The sequence below is a fragment of the Periophthalmus magnuspinnatus genome, chromosome 22 (genome assembly GCF_009829125.3).
Source record: "Periophthalmus magnuspinnatus isolate fPerMag1 chromosome 22, fPerMag1.2.pri, whole genome shotgun sequence".
Classification (NCBI taxonomy): domain Eukaryota; kingdom Metazoa; phylum Chordata; class Actinopteri; order Gobiiformes; family Gobiidae; genus Periophthalmus; species Periophthalmus magnuspinnatus.
Window position 1 is genome coordinate 5,630,863 of NC_047147.1, and position 23,172 is coordinate 5,654,034.

The 23,172-nt window shown below is 38.3% G+C and overlaps 1 protein-coding gene across 1 annotated transcript in view; it reads left to right on the forward strand.

Annotated features, from left to right (window-relative positions):
* Positions 1–1,748: 1,748 nt before the first annotated feature.
* slc7a14a (solute carrier family 7 member 14a) overlaps positions 1,749–23,172 on the forward strand; it is a 47,507-nt gene continuing 26,083 nt past the window's right edge. The window contains exons 1-2 of the mRNA XM_033988252.2: positions 1,749–1,806; positions 22,606–23,103. Coding sequence (XP_033844143.1) covers positions 22,797–23,103 — 307 coding nt within the window. The 5' untranslated portion in view covers positions 1,749–1,806; positions 22,606–22,796. The remainder of the gene's footprint in view (positions 1,807–22,605; positions 23,104–23,172) is intronic.

Consider the following 23,172-nt stretch of genomic DNA (forward strand, 5'->3'; position numbering starts at 1 on the left):
ATGTAACACACTGTTCCTTATTATGTACAAAAGAGTAACAGTGCAGCTGATAGCTCCAATATCTGTAATTTTTACATAAGTAACACAGTACTTGAATACTTCTTACATCACTGCTTGTCAGGGATGAGAAGGATGTTGGGGTTAACCTCATATCCACTAAAGTATGGAGCTTTGAAGTAAGGAAAGACTCAATCCAACTATACAATCAGTATTTTATTTTTTACATTTTGGTTGTTGAATAATGCAGGCAGAAAAAGTACATAATATAAGTATGTTTTTTGCAGTAGTGTGCCATCCCTCTGTAATGAGACCCTGGCCTCAGATGCAGTATTTGGGATTATACAGTGATTTGCTGCTGTACGTCTGTGACAGCTTCACAACTATTGATCTGTTTTCACTGTAAAGCAATTACAGAGCCGTTGTTAAGTGAACCTCAAAGCTCTCATCTCTGTTTAATGCTCCGTCCCAGGTGAGTATCGGCTAAATGAGTCCGACAATGTACTACAGGCATGTGATGGTGTGGGATTTGCACAACGCACATCCATAGATTTGTTATTTATTTAAGTACTGGTGTGTATTGTACAGACAACAAAACATCAATGTGTGTATTTACTATTTCAAAAAAGTTAAATCTATGTCAAAATTACTGTACCATAAAGAGGAGATCAACAATACCAGTGTTTCTGCTCAACAGTGATCACTCCATTTTCCCCACAGCTACGTGTCAACTCACATCCATAACGTGCTTGTTTTAAGTCCAAAAAGACCGTTTAAAATGAAAGATTTTTCTGAAATGTTTTAATAACGTGGCATTTTATAAAGTTTCAGAAAGAAAATTGAAATAAAATATGGTCATTAGTTACCACATAGCTGATTATCCCTGATCAAGCTTTTGAACTTTTAATATAATTTTTTTTTTTTTTCGTAAAGTCTGAGAAAAATGAACTTAATTAGTAGACTACAGTGATAACCTTAAAAAAAAAACAACAAAAAAAACGCACAAAAAACCCCATAAAATAAATACATAAAAAAGTAATAAATAAGTTAATAATAATAATAATGATGGTTATAAAAAATAAAATAATAACAATAACAACAATAATGATGATAATAAACAAATACAATAATAATGATGATGATAATAAATAAATAAAATAATAACAACAATGATGATGATGATAATAAACATACAATAATAATGATGATGATAATAATAACAGTAACAACAATAATAATGATAATAAAACCATACAAATAAACAGAAACCATAGGCTACGTATATAGGGATTTCTTTTTTTCTGAATTTTATTGCAGATATCTAAATAAGAGGAACATGATTATGATTTTACGCACAAATAATACTCCAAGTAAAACGCAAATAAACCAAACGAACCCGCCTTTACTTCTACAGGCTGCTGGCTTTTCTCATGTTTCTTGCTGTTAATTGCAAACTTTACCCTTGTTCCACTGCCCATAGCTTCAGTAATAATAATCCTGCAGTATTTACTTGACGTGTGCACATTTATTTTTGCTCTAGATCCAGATTATAACGATGCAACCAACGCGGAAACTGCAAACCGGAAAAACAAAGCAGTGCGTCGCAGGTCACGTGTCCTGCTGCGTCCTTCTGAATGATTTAACGCGTTTGCATGTCCACCTATCTCTCTCCTCCCTCCCTCCTCCCTCTCTCCTCTCTGCTCCTCTGCGCTGGTGCACACGTTGCCCTGAGATGCTGCTGCTGCTGATGCTGGCGATGACCGACCGCTGCGTCCGACACGGGACCTCTATAATCCCCCCCGTTTGGCCGTGAGTACCGTTTTTAAACACTTCTAAACATCCATCCCGCCGGTGAACTTCAACCCAACTCCTTTCACATCCCTCCATCACTTTATCCTCATCCACTCCACCCGTTTTTGTCTCCCTTTGTGCGCTCTGCCGTGGTTCTCTCTCTCTGCTATGGCGTAGGATTCGTGCGTAAACGGCTCTTTTGGCTTGGCTTTACCTTGAACCATGGCGTTATCCTTGGACTGTAAGACGAAAACAAAGCAGGGAGAGGGGCAGGGAGAGTTTTTCAGGGCGGGTGTTAGCGCTACTCCCTCGGGACCACGGGGATGCAGTGTGGGGAAGACAGAAAGGGACGTTTGGGGAAAGTGTTTCGCAGGTACGCGCGTAGTAAACGACGTAAAAGCCAAGATCTACAGCTGAAAATATGAGATTGATGCTGCAATGTGCGCCAAACTAGAGTACGCCTATGTTTAATTGATGTGAGACTGTGCTGCTGCTGTCAGGAATGTGATATTGACTCTGAAATGCATTGTTTGAGCTTGTTCACTAGGCCATATTTTCACATTTAAGTAAAGATAAGCTAAGGTAAGGTATGAAATCGTTTTGAAGAACTCGATTAAGTATGTCACTGTCACATTTTTGTATAAAACTGACACTATTTGACCTTTTTATAATGGCGACACTGGGTTCACTTTGCCACGTGGACTTGCCTCTTGTCTGTTCCATGCTTCCTTTAAAAAAATCGACTAAACTTTCAACTTTCAGCTGTTTTTTTTTTTTTGCGATTTAAGTCGTCTTTAGCGACCCCATTGCGATATTCGTGTTGTGCATTTGACCCATCCTTCAGCGCTGCTTCGACAACCTGTCAGAAGCAGGTGTTTTGTTAGGTGTGGTCAGGATTACCTTAGCTGGAGTATTAGGCAATTGTAGGTTTTTGAAGGAAGGAATTCACTCAGACAGTTGGAGAACATGCAAACTCCACTGTGAGAAACCCCACCAAGCTTGGGAATCGAACCCAAGACTGTGTCGCTGTAGTTGCCATGGTTAAGCACAAGAATTTACATTGTGAGGTTGACATTTGGCGAGTTATGTTGGTTCTAAAAAAGGAGGCTGAAGAGAATTACGTCACATCTCGAAAAGTTCATCCATAATGCAACGCGATGAAAACAGAAATCATGTTTTGAAATCATTTTTGAAGAACTTCGTTAATCTAGTGATCTCTCCCGGGCTCTATTCAAACCCTCCTTATGGTTTAACTGTAAGATTCTGTACAAAGCTCCGCCCCCAAGTCTGCATCACCCATGCTCTCACACGACAACTCTCCACAAAATATACAAAAACATGATACAAAACTGTGCACTACGACTTCACAAACCTGATACAATGTGCTAGTAGTTTCATTACTGGGATGCAGCTGATTGCGTTGCCAGTTTTTGTGTAAAATTCTCACTATTCGGACTTGTATAGTGGCAAAACTGTCTCCACTTCACCACGTGGACTTGTCTGCATCTCTAATCCCATTTCTGCTTTCAGTTTTAGTATAATTTGCTTAGATTTTTCATGTTTCTATCTATTTGTTCGTCTATACGTCAGTCAGACATCACGGTCCATTGACGGTTGCTTATTTTGTGTCCCTCTCAGACATTGAAATCCTCAATCTGGATCTGGGCTAATCCCTAATGACATGCGCCAATCTCGCCCTCCGCTCACTCGATCTGTCATAAGGTCCTCTCCCCTGGGCACTGCTTGGGCTGTTTTTTCCCCTCTTTTATTCACTCGTTTATAGTAAGTAGTAGTGGTGACACGCTGGCCCTGTCCGTGGTGCTGAAAACAGTCATCAGTTAAACGCGACCTAATAGCTTGATGGCTGACAGCGCAACAGGTGCCTCTTGTGAATGTAGTAATTTTATGTCAAATGGGTGCCGCCATTTTCCATAACAGGCTTTTCTTGTGAAATAGTGGGGGCTCCTATTGCGCTGTTTATATGTTTCTATGTTATAATGTTGTTTCCTCGTCACAAACAGACCTGGAGTTGTGTTTTTTTGTTTCATTCACACATCCTGAGTTCTTCTCTCAAACAGAAAACACTCTGTTCCACCTTGTGATGTCATCTGGTAATACAGGAAGTGATCAACTGTGTTTTTAAACTCCAGACACCTTCACTTGAATCATCTGGATGACTTCAGCCCTGGAATTGCCAATCTCTACTGAACTAAAGGTAAAAGGAGCTGTTAACTTGAAAACTACCACCTCATGACGTCACAAGGTTGAATAGAGCATTTTGAGCTTTGAGTAATCCCTTATTATTAGTTTGTGTACATCTCCAAACATGTGTGAATGAAACAAAACACAACTCCAGGTATGTTTTTGATGAGGTAACAACATTATAACACGACTCAAAGCTCACAAGAATCCATTTTTGGTTGTTTATTCAGTGAGCAGAACAATATCACACATAATAATACTGATTTTTCATAAATGCTCAAATTGCATATTTCCTTCGTTCTACAAAAATACAATTTAATACGTTTTATGCATGAAAGTAACACAGCTTTGTCAGTTGTTAACATCGGCGCTGTGGATATTTTTCCCGGCCAGCCAGAACCAAACGCTTTGACAAACTTTGACGAGTGGATCTGAAGCCGTGTCATGTCTCCTGCCCTCTGTCATTTCAGAGGGCTTGATTGACAAGTCTATTAACCAATCAGAGAGACGCCATTTGAGTCAGTTTGTGTTTTAAGCAAACATGGCTGCAGACACACACAAAAAAAAACACCCCAAAGAAACAACAACATAAAGGACTGACAAACAACAGATTTTTGCAGAATCAACAATCAAAGCACCAAATCTCAGGTAAATACTGTATTCGTAACATTCAGAGCAATGTACAGCTTAATTAGCGACTGTGGTTTGACCGTTTTAAGTTCGAACGGAGGATTTTCACCCTCTATTGTCCGCTTCCAGACCCTTCTGTGTTTGATCAGAATGTAGAAGGGACTGGCTGGTCAGGGAAGTGAATATTGACACTCCTCTTCCCATCCAAACCAAGTCCATATGTGAAATTGTAGCTTTCAGTTTTTACTAGTTTGTAAATGTATCGGCTAAAGGTTACTCAGGTCATAAGACTTAGCTATAATCAGCCTTATGCAACTTAAATACTCAGAGATAACACACCAAGTAATCACAAAATATTCCCCATTTGTGTAAAGAAAAGAACATAACCAAAATTCAAATAAGTCATAGCTATTGTTAATTATCCATGTATTTTGTCCAGCCTGTGAGCCAAAGAGATGTGAAAAATGATGTAAATGAGAGAAAATGGTGAAAAAACAAACAAACAACAGCAGCAGAATAAGAAGGATTACATAAGCGTCCAGCACTGTGATACTGCAGCCTGTCTCCCTGTATATCCCTCACAGTTTAGTCCCAGTACTGACTCACGAGGAGGACTGTAGCAGGGGTGGACACGCTCAGGGGGAGGTGGAGGTGGAGATGGGGGCGAGGAGGGTGGGTCTTCTGCTGACGGTGATATGGTGCTGGCATAGATTTGGAGTGAGATGGATTTGTGATCAAGAGTAAAACGATCAAATTGTGAGGAGTTTATTTTGTATTTTTACTTGGCAGAACAGTGAGCAGTGTGAAATGGGGGGGAAAGAGTATGGAGAGACATTCAGTAGAAGTCATCGGAGGGTTGTATCTTACCGGCATCTAAATATTATTCCTAGACTTTCCTCTTCCAGATGTTGAGCGAGGTGTGGTCAGGGATAAATTAGCTTGAGGATTAGCCAATTGTAAATGTTGAAAAGAGAAACTTACACAGACACTGGGAGAACATGCAAACCAGTGGTGGAAGAAGTACTTAATGTTGTAAGTAAAAGTACAGATACTGGAGCAGTTTAAAAATTTACTTAAAGACTAAAACGCAAAGGTATTTTTCTCAGATTTTCACATTGAATAAAGCTTCAAATGTAATGATTTTGATTTGAAATTCAGATTTGTGCTGAGTTTTGTTCAAAAGAAGCTGCTGTTTTCATTTGTATACATTATGAACTAGTTAAAAATAAACCCTCAGCTTTTTCAGCAGTTCTCAAACGATAATAAAAAATACTTTCTGTTCAAAAATGTAGTGGAGCAGAAAGCACAGATACCTGCTCTTAAATGTAGTAAAAGTAAAAAGAATCCACGTTAAAATCTACGGAAGTAAAGTACAGATGCTTAAAAGTGAGATTCAAGCACAGAACTTTACTACTTTTACTTTATGTTCCACCAATAATGACCCCACCAGCCCGGGAATCGAACCCAAGCCCATACCGCTGTAGTTACCTCGGTTAAACTCGTGATTAAACGGAACTAATTTGGTTTTGTGACAGCTGCTGTATCGGTACAAGAATTTATACTGTGAGGTTGGCATTTAGCGAGTTATGTTCCAAATCAATAAGTCAAAACATTGTACGTCTTGGGTCTAAAAAAAGGAGTCTGGAGAGAACGACGTCATAGCTCAAAATGCCCGCACGAAAAGTCCATTCATAAATATTTACGTCACGAGTTGTGTAAATGGGTGAGTCACAGCGGCACCACACACCGGTTCAATAGTCTCTGAGTTCACTGTGTCACGTATGGAGATCCTAAATATAATAATTAAACTATGTGACAAAGATAATGCCAAATATAATTGCTGCAGATTATATTAAAGCTCCTATATTACGCAAAAATGACTCTTGTGAGCTTTAAGACGTGTTATAATGCTCTTTTCTCCTCAAAAACAGACCTGGAGTTGTGTTTTGTTTCATTCACATGTGCTTGAGTAACACTTTATTTTTCAGTCTACATGTGTCAAGTTTGAGAGAAGAACTCAGCCTAAATATGCAGGATTTGTGTGAATGAAACAAAACACAACTCCAGGTCTGTTTGTGATGAGGAAATGACATCATAAGATCAGAAAATAGCACAATATTTAAACGCAATGGACCTGCAGTTACGTAACACACGCTTGGCTCCTCCTAAGAATGAATTAATTATAGAGGAGCAACATTTAAGCCAGAGAATTTAAAGGCTGTACTTTATTTACTCAAGTACATTTTTAAGTTCATATTTTTTACGTTTTTTTTTTTTAATTTCTTATTCTGTAAAGCACTTTGAACTACTTTGTGTACCAATTGCCTTACTTTTACTTCAGTACATTTGAAAGCAGTTTCTTACTTTTCAGTCCCGTTTTAGAAATATACAGGAGTAGAAAGTACAAAGTATTTTTTTATTATTGTTTGACACCTGCTGAAAAGTCGTATTTTTAGACCGTTGGTAGTTTGAGCAGCAAAAATATACAAATAAAAGCAGCGGGGGAAAATGATTGATTCACGTGTTTCTGTTGAACAAAACTCAACACAAATCTTTATCAAAATCACTACGTTTGAAGCCTTATAAGACCTCAAAATACGTGTGAAATACTTAGATTTTTTACTCTTTAAGTACATTTTAAACCGGTACTTTAGTAGATTTGTGCATGTGATACTTTTACCTTTATTATCTTGCTTTGTACTTTTGCTTAAGTAACAAAATTTAGCTCTTTTTCCACCACTGCAAATGCAAGTATTCATCGTAAACTAAATATACAAGTACATTTACTGGCATCATGTCTTAAAATGCTTAAAATCCTTTGTTTATACACTATCTCTTTGTACGCTACAGGCTTACACAATGGCTAACAAGGGTTTAGCATGCTCCTATTGTATGTCCTGTCAATAATGAAATGTAACACCGAACGGGCGCTGTCTGCTGCCAATTAGGAAACACAAATAACTTGATATTTACACGGACTTTAAAGGGCTCATAGTACTCTATTATTTACCCGTTAGCTTGAAAACTACCGCTTCATGACATCACAAGTTGCAACAGAGCATTTTGAGCTTTGGAGATGGGGACAGACATAATAAAGAGTTAGTCAAACATGTGTGAATGAAACAAAAGAAAACTCGAGTCGGAGCACGTTTTTGAGGCGATAACAACATTCTAGTATCCATTTTTGCGTAATATAACACTTTTAATATCACTTCCCTTTGACATTGTGACTGTAATATACAATTTGCCATGTCAGCTTCATCCCATTCACGATTTGTCACTGCAGCGTTCGCACAGACAGACAGCGCTTTGCTTTGAATAGGCCTTCACCTTTCCCTGTATCAGATGTGGTTCAGCGCTGACGTCAATGAGGCAGCGCAGGCTTGAAGGCTAATACAATCACAACCTCTCATACGCGCTAATCTTATTCCATTGTCTTCTTGGTCATTTAGCATTGGTTTCTGCGCATAGATGCTAATAGCTTCGTATTGTACAGAGGATGGATTTCATTTGTTATTCTTTGCCATTCACAGATGTAAGGGGATCGACCTCTAAACCTGGTCAGTGTATCCATGAGTGTTGAAGTGATGAAATATTAGCATTGTTGTCATAGAAAAAACGCAATATTTGATGTTTTTTTTGGTCAAAAGTCCCGCGAATGTCGGCCATAAACAGGAAGACAAAAATCGAGAAGAGAAACGTATTTTTAACCTGATTTCAACTTGGGCTGCACCACCACTGCTCATAATTTGGTGGAAATGTAAAAAAAAAACAAGGAATATTGCAATCTAAAAGCAAGAAATATCTGCTTTTCTTTATAGATTAATAGAGATTTGATATAGACGAAGAAAAAAATGTGTTATCGGTTCTTTTGCCTTGCTGAAGAAGATTCAAGGTTCGATTCCCGATCAGGTTTAGCTCCAGGATCTGGCATCGAGATACACAATTGACCGAGCCTGCAGATAATAAGATAACCCAGTTTACTGCTCTTCACAGGCTGGTTAAAGGCGGGTCAAATGCAGCGATCATGGCTGTATCATGGTGATAATTTAAGTTTGCAAAGAAAACAACTGAAATTTCTGATGTTTCAAAGGACAAAAACATGATGTTACGAGAAACACAAAGCAGAACAAAATGGATCAATACTTGTAGTGATAAATGGGGCATAACATTAGCGTCCTGTAGTAGTGTGTGTGTGGCCTGAAATGGGTTGCACGTTTTTGACTGGGCTGTACGGCTTTATTCTGCAGAGCGGCAGTAGCTTAGTTGGAGTTTTTGTCCACTGATCTGAAGGTTGACGGTTTGAATCTTGCTCTCGACTTAAACATCATTGGTTGCTATGTGCTTAGTCTAAACTGTATTCTCTCAGAACCTTTAAGGCAGTGCTTCTCAATTATTTTCTATCATGCCCCCCCTATAAAGAAGAAAAAATTTCGCCACCCCCCCCCCCCCCCGAAAAAATAAAATAAATGAAATGAATATGAATGATATGAAATTTAATTAAATATCAAATTAAAAAATAAAATGAAATTAACATCAAATAAATAAATTTAAATTAAATAAATATCAAAATAATACATTAAAATTAAATAAATATCAAAATTAAAACAAGTAATTTAGCAATTTGGTACACCACCTTACATGATGCTCAGTGCTTGCTGCTTTAAGTGACATTTACAAAGTGGATGATTGTTGTTAATATTTGGCACGTTTACGCTGAAAAAACTCCAGCGTCTTATCAGCGTGACTGAGGTGTAATGAGGTGGGGTCTTAACTTATTTGGCTTCATACTGTCCACTGCCACAGCAGACACCGGTCTGTCCACGTGTCCCACCGGAGTCACGGTGAAGCCAAGTGCTAAATACTCTTCATCAGACTCCTCCTCGTCTTATTTTTCGGGTGACTTTACCTCCGTCTATCTCCGCCTTTTTTTCATCCCTGATAAAATGTTTTCCATAGTGTCTCTTTAGCAAAAGTGTTTCTTGTTCACTGCCCTGTGTCGCAATCTGTTTGCTCTCTCCTGCTCTTTGCTGTGCGCGCGCTGCGTACAGTACTACAGTGTCATACGTGGAGTCATACGCGCCCCCCCGGTATCTCACCGTGCCCCCCCCAGGGGGGCATGCCCCACTATTTGAGAACCACTGCTTTAAGGGGAGATAGAAACATGCATCTTTATTATTAGCTTGGTCCCTTTCCTTGCAAATGTTTAACTTATAGCGTTTGTTTTTGTTTTTTTTCGTATTTTTATCCATATAGTTGGATGAGTGGGCTAAATGTGGCCGCCCCACATCATTTTATGTGTCCCACAACAAGATAAATTAAAAGGTGTGATTGTCTTAAAATGTCAGTTTATCAGGAGATTCAGTTATACAGCCATATTTTTTACATCTATGGAAATGTATATGTAATATTTGTAACTCGAATAAGAAATAAATACAGAGACAGTTAATGAAAAATTTTAAAAAGTGGTTTATTTACGTTACATGTGGCCCTTTGAGAGTGACCATTTTGGTGATGTAACCCTCGGTGAAAATGTGTTTGACGCCTCTGCTGTAGCTTGACTAAATATTTTGGTAAACGCTAAATTTTGAAGTAAATTTCTTTCATCGACTCCAGCCCTAAAGTGTGAGCAGTGTGTGACCAGAATACACAGCACATGGACGGCCCGGCTCTAGCGTTGGCTCTCTGCTTGTGGTCCCCCTGCAGACCTTTCGTTAGTGCAGAGGGAGAGGACAGAGTGTGTGTGTGTGTGCGGGTAAAGTGACCTTGTTGTCTCGTAGCTCCAGGCCTCACGCAGAGATGTCATTGATACGGCTGGTTACACAAAGACACAGGGAGAGAGAGACGCCGCTTTTGTTACTCATATTGTAGAAATCAGAGGTACGATACAGGCTTTGGGATGCAACAAGGTGTAGCTAAGCGGTGCTAAACGTTTTGATGAGGTCAGTGACTTATTTTTGCTTCTTTGCACTAAGAAAGAAACCGTAATGACAATAATGAGGACTGGAAATGCATACCTTTTTATAGACTAAACATTTTTGCATGTTTTTATTGTAAAACGACAAGATTTGAGCTGTAGAGAAGTGAATAAGTCCCTTTTATGGCTCATTATTGGTACATTCTGCTATTTACATGTTGCAGCTCATGTCTTTTAATAACACGGTCTATTTTAAAAAGGTTTACAGGGATTATCTTGCATTATTTAAATCTTAATGGCATAAAGTAGTTTCAGTATTATCGTTTGACGTGATATTCGTGCTTTAAAATTTGTGATTGTGACAGGTCTAATCAAAAAAGTAGATATTTCCCTCCTTTAAAATAATAAAAACTAAACCTAACTGAATGAAAGGAACCAGACTTGATCCCTGACGTTCCACTTTTCAATCGCAGAGCTCCAAACTGGATCATAAACTAACGTAGGACTGCACCAAGGTCCAGACTTAGAATTCACAAAGTGTTCTGTTATTTTCGTTCGTTCCTCGGACTTTTGCGTACACACTGCCTCCCTCAAATCCAAACTATCGGACTTGGCGTTGTCTGTGTTTTCTTGACAATGGGAGCACGCCTCATGAATGCAAAGCGTAGATGAGCTGCAGCTTTTTCTTTGCTTTGGTGCGTAAACAGGTCCCGCAGATGAATGCTGTTGTGTCCTTGGGCAAGACACTTAACCCACCTCGCCCTCAGTGTCTGTGTACACTGGTGCATGAATGAGTGAGTGGTTCCTTGATGTAAAACGCGTCTGAAAGTGTCTTAAAAGTGGAAAAGCGCTGTATCAAATTGTGACCTTTCGCCATTTTCCAATTTATCTGGGTCACTCAAACTATTCTGATAGCGAGTAAATAATGCCCTACTGTGGATCATTCCAGACTACGAAGCATTAACCTCTCCATGAGAATATCCCACTGCCATTTAAACTCTTACATAACTTTTTCCAGATGAGTAAAAGGGTCAGATCTGAACCAAAGCAGTGACAGTTGGTGCCAGTTTACAACACAGTGTCCTGGTTTTTCTGTTCGTGTTTTAAGGGACATTCTGAAGCGGAGACACTGATACTTAAAGTGTGACTAATGAGACGGCGATGATACCGTATTCTCCTCGAGGCAGGCCTTCCTCTCTCTCATCTTCATCAGTCTCAGAGGAGTGGAGTGAGAGGAGCGACTGCAGCTCGACGGATGACTTTAGTCTATTGAATTGTTTCCGTGGTATTTTGGGAAACTACGACACATTGGAGCTCTGTGTAAACAATTAAAACAGATGGGAACTGTTTGGTGTAATTATGAACAATTGAACGCTTGTTGTCGTTATAACATCAGGTATTTGGATCATTTGCTAGTTTTTTTTTTTAATTTTAATTCAAATTAGATGGAGAAGGATTTGAATTGTATCACCTGTTCCTCCTTTGTCGTCTTTTGTCGCAACTGCAGTTCCTTTGAATTTATTTTATAATGTTTCCTCATCACAAACAGACCTGGAGTTGTGTTTTTTTGTTTCGTTCACACATTTAACACACAAACTCTTCATGTTTAGGCTGAAAACCCTTTGTTCCACCTTGTGATGTCATGCAGTAATACAGGAAGAGCTCCATTGTGTTTTTAAACTCCATACACCTTTGTTTCTAGAATCATTTGGATAATTTCAGTCCTGGAATTGCTTATCTCTACTGAACTAAAGGTAAAAGGAGCTGCTAACTTGAAAAACACCACTTCATGACATCACAAGGTGGAACAGAGCATCTTGAGCTTTGGAGATGTAGACAGACTAATAATAAAGTGTGAATGAAACAAAACACAACTCCAGGTCTATTTTTAAGAAAGTATCAACATTATAACATGACAGAAATCTCTCAATAGTGAATTTTGTGTAATATAGAACATTTAAAAATGAGCTACTCCCAAAACAATGATTTTTTGAGAGCGTTTACTTCAAACACGATATGTGCTTTGTTGGTTATGTAACCTGTCGTCTGCCTGAGCGAGTGTTGGAGGTGTTACTCATATTATTTTTCCCGGTGCGTCTTTGCTTCAAACACAATGATACCAGTGGGATTGTATTAAACTAGAGCGTGGTAGTTAGACAAGTACATAAAGGAGTCAAATGTAAACTTCTGAAGTACTAGTTTTGTTGGGGAAATACAATTGAATATTAACCTGTCGATGGACTATAATTTAAGTATGTCACTCCTGATGTGATGTTTTTTGTCCTTTTTGGATTTAAAAACATGATTTGCAGTGGTCCAAACCTGTCAGATTCAGATTCAAATCCAGAAAACTTTATTGATGATATTGATATTGATTTATTGAACTTTATTCCTCACCTTATGCACTCTGAACATCCTCATTATTCACCACAATGACTTTATAAGTGCTTTTCACAACTCGCACAGACCAGTGCAGAGTTTTGCAGTGGCGGTAAAGCGAACAACAACTAGCATGCTAATGCCCGCTTCCTGTTTAGCGGATAATGAAACACTTTCTAATGAAATTCAGACAGTGTGCAGTGGATGTTTTTTTTTTTTTTTTTTACCTCAAGAGTGGCTTTCATTTTAATTTAATTTATTTATTTCGAGCAGATTAATGAACCCAAGGAATATTATAATACATTATATTATAATACACTTTTTAAAATTTTTATTTAACTTTATTTATTATTATTATTATTAATTTTATTATTATTTAAATATCAACTTTTTTTTATTTTTTTATTTTTTTAAGCTTGAAAAGGAGTGGGAAGAAGAAAATGTTTTAAATCCACCCCTGTCTTAAAATATATATATATATATATATATATATATATATATATATATATATATATATATATATATATATCTGTACCGGGAAAAGACAGATTTTGCTCAAATAAATGGAGGAAAAAAACCCCAACAACATTCAAAACCAAATATACAGAATATACGTAACATGAAAAGATTTGATTATTATATTTAATACAGTTTTACACATTTCTTTGGTATTATAACTCATAAATCTACTTGATAATCACGATCCTTATGGCTGCACTGCCTCGGCCCTTAAGCTTTCAAACTAAGGCCAGGGCCACTCATCTGTACTGAAGTCTTTCATTTGTACTGCCTTAATGTACAAACTACTTTTTCCATCCATCCATTCACAAAATGGAGACGGCCAAAGTCGCGGCTGGTTAGACACGAGGATAGATCACTGGTCTGCGGCGCGGCTGCAGGCTCGGCTTCTCCATAATCACAATGACAGAGATTTCACTATTGATCCTCTGCCATTTTCGCTCTGACAGAACAGATACAGTTTGTCCACAAAGACAAATACTGGGAAAAGGATTATTATTCCCCAACACGGCTCCGGGAGAGATAAAGCAGTAATGCCATATCATTTTTTTGTCCAAATGTTTCCTCGTTCATCTGAGGCAGAGCATTTTTGGTAATATCATCTTTCAAAAATGCATTTCTACAATACTGAATAATTGAAGAAGTTTGAAAGAACTGGAATTGGAGAGTGTTTTTTTTTTTTTTTTTGATTTGCAGAGGTAGAACACTGCAGTGATGGGAGATGTGGCTCAATGCTTTTACAATTTCTCTTGAAACCAGTGATTTTGCCACATGCTGTTACCAACACGACACAAAATGGACGGAAGTTGAAACTTACAAGAATCAAACCGTGTTGAAAAAGGACAAAAGATAATACGCTACCTCTGTGTATCAGGAACTCACATGGACAGATTTGATTATTATGATTATTGACATCACTTTCATTCTTGTATATTACATAATTTTACATAATTCTTTTTTATATGACGGTCTATATTATATTATTTCACCAGCTAAATTAAACATAAGCATTTTCTAATACTCAGAGACATTTTGTTATATTTTCTCAGCTCCCATCTGCCTCTTAAATTGTCATAATTATCCCCTAAATCTCTTATTTTATTATAGCTACACTAATTATTGCACAAATTACTGGAGATGCCTTTTCAGTTCCTATACCAACTCTTATATTGTAGCTTTAAGTATTTGCTGATTCCCGATATCAACCGATACCAGCGACTGAAAACAGCATTTATTTTGATTTCCAAAAATAAAATAAGATAAAACTGATCTAAATGTGTTATGTAGCTGCTATTTATTTCTAACATAACTACAGATCAACTTTGTATAACTAAAACTTCAAACATTATGAGACTTTCTGGGCCAGCGACGAGTAAATAGTCTTATTACAGCAGGGCCGGTCCCAGCTTTCAGGGGCCCTAAGCTGAGTTTGTCTCTGGGGCCCCCTCCTGGTTCAGCTATTAGTGATTCACATTTGACACATTCTGACTCTGCTCTCATCACTTTGACCAGTTGTGTTTGTGTTTATCTGAACAACATCAGACTGAAAACATCCAGAATGTCACAACTACCACAGTCACAAGAACAGAACACAAACATATAAGGAGGGCAAATTCAAATTCTAGACAATTTTTCTCCATTTCTGGTGGATTTTAATGTGTTCCAGTTGCGACAGTGGCTTAAATTTACATTATGTCGGGTCCTTGCTCCGGTGTAAACACAGAGCTGCCCTCACCTCTGCCTGACTCAAAAACAAATGTAGCAGCAGCAGATATTTTACTATTTTAGATAAAACAAATATAATTGTTTTAGAGGGATATTTAGGGTGCTGTAAACACAGAAGCCTCGTGCACAATAAAACTTGATACATTACATTATTTTCAATATAAATGTATGTGCTCTTGGAGGCCCTCTGGTGGTGGCGGGCCCTAAGCAGCTGCTCAGTCTGGTTTATAAGCTGAACCGGCCCTGTATTACATCAATAAGTTCAACCAGGATATCGACTGAAGTTGATATGCATCTCAACTGATTACAATCAAAAAAGCTAACGTTATTAAATGAGTAGAGTTGAAAAAGCTGACACCACACTGTATATTTCAGAAACAAAACCCGTGAAATCCTTACCCAGTCTGTACCACAAAGTCAATCCATGTATGTAATCTGCTTTGTTAGAATGTTAATGTTTATATAACCTGGTCTAATGCTGCGTATCTATTTACACGCGTGCATGTAAACCAAAGAGAATAGTCCAAAGTGTGATGGACAGTCGCCAGGAGCAGTGTGTGCACCTGCTCCTTTTGTGCCTCTATCTTGTGTTGATCTAACTGTGTTTAAACAGACGGGGCAGGTGCTGGTTACTGTCAATACAACTCTAGGATATTAAAATGTAACAGATGTTTGGATCAGGTTTTTTGTCATTTTTAGAAGCCATAAAACGGACAACGGAAAAGGATGGTGTCTCCGATCAGGGCCAGGCTGATTTGACAGGTGGATAAATCAGTGTTTGTGAAATACGGCTTTAGCAAAACAGTTGATGCTTTAGTTTTTTTGTGTTATGGCAAAAGTTGTGTATTCTTGAAGTTTTCTGATCCTGTTATACTGTTTTCTTATTACAAATATATCTGGAGTTGTGTTTTGTTTCATTCACACATGTTTAACACACAAACTCTGCATATTTAGGCTGAGTTCTTCTCTCAAACTGAAAACACCCTGTTCCACCTTGTGATGTCATCGTGTGGTAATACAGGAAGTGCTCCACTGCGTCTCTAAACTCACACACCTTCACTAGAATCATATGGATTTTTTCAGATCTGGAATTGCAAATCTCGACGGAATAAAAGGTAAAAGGAGCTGTTAACTTGAAAACTACCGCTTCATGACATCACAAGGTGGAACAGAGCGTTTTGAGCTTCGGAGATGTGCAGACTAATAATGCAGGGTCGCTCAAACATGTGTGAATGAAACAAACACAACTCCAGGTGTGTTTTTGAGGAGGTAACAACATTATAACATGACTTAAAGCTTAATTTTGGATAATCTAGGACAGGTTTTGGCGCCCTCTGCAGTCTGACTTCTTCACAACAGTATCCCAGTGAGTACGTGAGAGCAAAAAGGCCCTTTGTCCCGGTTTAAAGTCCTGTGGTCATGTTTCTGTATTTTTATTGCCTCTTTAATCCAGGGACGATGTTTGTTGTCCTCTGTCTCAATGATGTTTGCTCCGTCTCAGCCCATAATGTGGTTCTGTCTTTTGCAGTGGTCAAAAATGGCTGATTTGAGTTGCTCCTGTCCTACTTTCTGATGCTCGTGTGGACGCCTTCGCTGTTTCCTTCTCATAATCTGTCCTATATTTCTATTTCCTTGTACTGATTGCTTTCCGAATGTATGTTTTATTGTAAGACACGCAGGGCATTTCGTATATGACATTACATTTGTGTCAGGTGTGAAAACAAACTTTACCTTGGTCTGAAAAAACCCCCAAAAACAACCCAACATCTCTGTCATCACATCAGAATTAGAACTAAACTTGGATTAAACCTGGACTAGACCCAAACTTTAGGACTAAAATAAAGTGTGAAGATGAGACCAGAGGCAAAACAGAGATTTAGTAGTTCAGGGCTAAATGCTCCATCTATTATCAAGCCACAAGGTCTTTGAATTTCATATAAAATAATCAAAAAATAAATAAATATAATAAATGTATATGTTTCTTTGTCTATGTAACCCATTATCATACAGAATCGTGAACTGTCTCATTAAGAATCTCTCCCAAATCTCACATTTTCATACTATTTATTTCTATATTCATGTGTCAAAACCTTCAATCTAGTAAAAAGAAAAGCGCAGCCAGATGCAGTGTCAGTGTCAGTGTCAGTGTCAAACAGGCCACATAAACAGTGAAGTTCAGTCGCCCCCAGATAAGTCCCTGATAGCTGCACTATATCGCTCCACCTCTGAGAATAAAAGCCAATTTAGAGACCGTTCTGTGGAGAGGGAATTCTCCACTTTCATTTTGCTCCATCAAGACGAGAGCCCTCTCCAAAGTAACTGCTCCTCCAGGAAAACCTGTCATTATAATCACTGCAGCCCATTCACAGAAGCAGCCAGTGCAAAGAGGCAAGTGCAGCGTGTAATTTTGGTATTTCCTCAGAGTTAGACTTCATTTGTGATTAAAAAACATGACACGTTCACTCACAAAGACGAGGATGCTTAAACTTAGGTCTACAGGATTTAACAATTGAATCAAATCCACTTTTTGAATGGGAACATTTGGCAAGACTGCACAGTTTGTATAAGGTGTATAGTCTATGTAACTAAAACCTGTTTGTCTATGGGGACCAGATTTTCAAAATGAAGAACTGGGACACACACTTATGATCATTTCCAAGCAGTTTTCTGTATTTTAGCTCAACAAATGACAGAATATTCCCCCCATTTACTCCTAGCAGTTATCAAATTGGTCAAAAATAGGGACACCTTGGACATTTCTTGTATAAAACTGGGACAAATCACTGGTTTTGGATAAATCAGCTGGGACAGGGGACACAAAGCTCAAAACTGGGACTGTCCCGGGTCAATGGGGACGTCTGTCACCTCATGCTTGTCTCCACAATGGTGATATTGTTTTCTGAATTCAGTTTAATTCAGTACAACTTTATTTAAATGATTATAAATTCACAATTTGCTGTAAATGTTCCATGTTACAGTATTAATTCACGTGACCTTGTGGCTCCACCTGCTTGTCTGTGTGGAGATATGTAGATAAAGTTTTTAACGTTTTTCTAAGCAATGACACAAATGTTCTGAAGTTTTGTATTATAATAATCTTAGAGTTTTGAGCAAATTCTATGTAATTTCCTCTATTCTGGTGCATTTTATGTGTAATATTTACAAAATTAACATTATTCTTTCCAATTTTATTCATGGGATTTGCTCAGATGAATAGAAAAGAATAAAAAAAAAAAAAAATAAATCTGTAAAATAAATACTTTTTGGTATGCTACAAACAAATAAAATATACCCAAAAATGTTTTCTCAAAATGCAAAGAGCCGCACTCGAGGCTTTAAAGCGCCGCTTGTGGCTCTTTAGATCGTGGTTACAGACCCCTGCCTCACATAAACATAAAACACTGCCCCTTGTCTCGCATTAGTACAAAATATTGAATAAAGAAAATCCATATGCGTGCTATAAATACATGTATTTGCTGCTTAAAGGTTAATTAAATCTAGAAATCTTTGTATTGGGAACATTTGTGACCAAAGTTCCCTGTGCACCAAGGACACGCTGCTTTGCGTTAATAGGTGAAAAATCAATACAACTTTCATTACGGTGTTTTCAGTTCCGTCGTCGTCTGTGCTAAATCCCGGAGCAGCTCAATGGACAAAAATGCATTTATTTTAATTGGTTTATCTCAACACAGCGACAAGGCCTAGCATTTTAATTATCTGCTTATTACTTTCAACTTTCTATCACAATCAGAACAATTAAGCTAATGGCAAACTTAGCTACTTTCTTTTTTATATGTTGTATCTCCACGATTACGCACTTGAACCAAATATTTTGTTATTCCCTTGTAGAGCATATTGCATTAAATGATAAAACTTTTTACCGATTTGCAAACCTAGAAGAGCCCTGATATGTTATTTTACATGTCCACGCTTTTAAAGTGTTGAAAATCTCATACTAATAGATACTAAAACTAGAATCGAAACTAGATACTCATTTGAACAAGTATCGATGCAAAAAAGTCACATTCACAGGACAGAAATGAACCTTTCCTGAAGCTATCAGAACAAGTATAAGACACATAGACTCGTATACGCCCAAAGATATAAGAAAACACGATAATATAAAAGAAAGTACCACGATTTTAAGTGTATTGTGGTATCGGAATCGGTATTGAGTCTGTTCCTTAGTATTAAAATCCAGGTTGAAATGTCCATATAGTCCATGGATGTGAATACTAGGTGTCAAAGAATAGTATTCATTTCTCATATGTAGTGATCACTGCAAAATCAACTGCAGATCTGGAGAAAAAAAACAAAAAAACAAAACACTTTTCGCTAGTAATCCAAGTTATACCCAGTTGTCTATAAGCGAACCATCTTTCTTTGCTATTTCTGCAGCATTTGGGGCATCCACAGCTGGAAAAGGACATTCTAGACAAATACTGTTTACAAATTGAGGTGTGCACTTTTGGTCCGAGTGGCTGAAAAAACAGCAGCCATCTTTAGAATACATTTGTGTTTGATCAGATTTAAAATAGACACTGGGAGCGTTCATTGTGCAGAGCTGAACTGATAAAGGCCCCGCTACAATGAGACCATAATAGCTCTCCACTTAACTGTACCTCTCCCAGCAGAATAATATGCCACAGCTGTCTAAAGTGGATATTTCTCTGATTATGCTGTGCACTTTGGCTTTATTGTATTATCTTTTTATACATTTTCCAGGACTGGGAGGAGACGGTAATGAATTTTAGCTCATGGGTCATGGACGTATCATGTCTATACACAGTTGTCCTTCGCTATATCGTGTGAAAATGTTAATGCCTGTGTGAGAAAAGTGTATAAAGTGTGTGGTGAGGGGTTTTACAGCCTTAAAACATATAATAATTGTAAAAAATAAAGCTGATACTTTGCGGATTTCGCCTTTTGTGGGTTATTTTTAGAACGTGACCCCCGCGATAAACGAGGGACCACTGTATAACCATAACTTTGAGACTTATGGGTTTGAGTGATGACAAATTAGCACGGTTGTCATAGCAATTAATATAAAAAAAATAAAGTGAAATGTCCAGTTGACAGGCGTTTCAAGGCGTTTCTTCAGTTCTGGTCAGATTACTGCTGGACTCTGCCTTATATCCGTCTGAAGGAAAGAGCTAACGACACTGAAGCTAACACGACTATTTCGTTGTTTTTAGCTCCTCCCTTTTTTGTTTTACTACGGGTCATACCTGGACGACTGAGGGATTACACAGACAACGAAATGTCCTCAAAATGTTGCCTATAAATAAAAATAAAACATAAAAATAGCATTGTTTATTATGCGTATTAGCCACTGTTTCACGGTTAGTTCGGCTTCTTCACATTTCCTTTTGCCTAAGTCAGGAGTGTCCAAACTTTTTTCACTGAGGGATGCATACTGAAACATATTTGAAGCGGAGGACCACAAAACAGCGTCGATACAGGGAGTCAAACGTTGCATTTAACACAGGTTTGACAGAGACATTCTACCTTTAATAAGACTTGGAAGATTATTTTTAGGTCTGAGTCACGACGCAAAGTGATGTTATTTAGATTATAGAGGTAGAATTGCTTCAATTTGTAGTAAAAAATACTTCCTGATCAATGGGGTCAGTTTAGGAGGAGGCATGACGGCCGGCAAAAAATGGTCTGAGGGCCGCATTTAGCCCCTGGGCCGTAGTTTGGACAGCCCTTGCCTGAGCCTAAATAATTGATGCTAAAATTGCCATGTTAAAAGTGTTGTGAGTTGATTTGCCAGGTTTATGCCAGATGCCCTACCTGCCAGCGGCTAGCACTCTCGCCTCACCGCAAGAAGGTTCCAGTTTCGATCCTCGGCATTGTAGAAAACCTGCTAACCTTTGTAGCACCTAAATAACAACAGTTTGATTGTGCTTAGTCTCACAGCCCACATTTCAGAATCAATATTTTTTTCTCACACCTTTGTATTAAATTAGAGCTGTAGATAGGACGTACGCAGAGCTGGAGAATCCCGTGATGCATTGGGAGAGTCTCTGCACCTCTCCTACTCGCTCTCACGCAGAGACGCACAATGCAGCGGGATCCTTGGACAGTTCTAATGACTTCTGCTGCCATGGAAACGGCACTAATTAGGCGCTTCCTCTTTGGAGAACAGGCCCATTGTGGTTCACCGTGTCATGCATCTTCACTGCTCGGCTTTGGATCAAATATGGATGAAGTTTAAAGGTGAAATATTGTCCACGCGGTTGTGTCATATAGTTTTAGGAGTGTGCAAAATCAAATCAGTAGAGGGAATAATATTGTGAATGCTGCTAGCTAGTTTATGTGATGGACCAAGCCAGCTGCTATTATTTAATGTAGTGCAACATTTCAAGAACAGTTAAATAAAGCTTGAGTTAATTTAGTTGTGGTTAATTACTAAGCTGTAATTCTGTGTAGTTAGTTGTGGTGTTTCCTGTCTGGTTTAGTCCAACTCGGTAGACTATTTAAAAGTGTTGCACCTTTTCTGGGTTGGATGTGTTGGCCAAAAAGATGAAATAAAAAGCTTTATTTTTACAACTTTTTGAGTGTGTCTGCATGAATTTTAGCACCTTCACCGGACAGTTTATGTATAAAAAAACCAAACAAACCTCAAATTGCTGCCAAAATAACAAAAACAAATATGCTGTCATCTTTTAAATGTTTTGTTTTGGCATGTTTGTATTCAGTTTTTTTCGTCTTTTTCCATTTTGTACTTCCTCAACTAATCACTATTCACATTTCTGTTGGATTCTGTTGAAGTTTTTCATTTTTGTCAATATTGTTAACTCATAATTGAGTATATAATCTATTCTACAATAAGAAACTGTCATAAAACTCCATTAAAACAGACCTATTCTGCAAAATTTGACTTTTTTTTTAGAGCTTTTAACCATGTTATCGTTGTTTTCCCCCAACATTTACCCACCGGAAGTTATATTTGGAGTGATTTGTTTATTTTCAAGACACCATATTGCCCATCAACTTCTGTTTTCATCGCCATATGCACACGCCGACTGCTCTGTACTTACTTCGTTCTCCAATTTTATTTAATCAGTGATGAATCTGCTGCTATCTATAGGAGGAGTCCACATCTGTACTGCTCTTTGTTGTGTTTACATTTACAGTGACGTCAGCTCCCATTGGACACCACAGTTTTCTACTGCGGATGTCAGCAGACTTGTTTCTTTTAGTCGTTTTAGATGAATATTGCAATTTAAAATGTGGAATTTACAGCATAATGATTCATGAGTGTCATAGATTATAACTATAGAGCGACAATAGATCATCTTTAAATGTTGATTTTTATGTTTTTTTAAGAATATTTGACCCTTTCAGCTCATTTATGACGGATTTCAATAGTAGGGCTGTTGGTGTTACCCTTAATGGACTTTTTAATAACATAATATCTCTTTGTATTTGTTTTCCAGATGACGTTCTTCTTTCCCGTGTCTGGAAAAAGTGAGAGAACATCACTCTGAAAACGGATGCAGACGTAGTGAATCCGATCTTCTGTTTGGATAATAATTTTCCCAGCCTCTAAGGAAACCCCGTATCATCTTATACCATCTGTGGAAGCCTATTCAGTGACTTTCATAGGGACTCTAGACATTTTTCCAACATGAGCGGTCTGGTCGGAAAACTGGACCCACGGAGGATACAATGGAGGTCGACCTGGAACACTTTCACATCCCGGATTCTGAGGACCAAACCGGTGGAGTCCATGTTGGATTCGGCGATGTCCGGCACAGGCGCTCACGGGACAAAGCTGGCGCGGGTGCTGTCGACGGTGGACCTGGTGTCTCTGGGGGTGGGCAGCTGCGTGGGCACGGGCATGTACGTGGTGTCGGGGTTGGTCGCCAAGGAGATGGCCGGGCCTGGGGTCATAGTGTCCTTTATAATCGCAGCTGTGGCCTCCATACTGTCGGGTAAGAATGATGTAATGTGATGTAATCTGTCCACCATTTTGAGTTACAGTGTAGGAGTCGTTTGTGAAC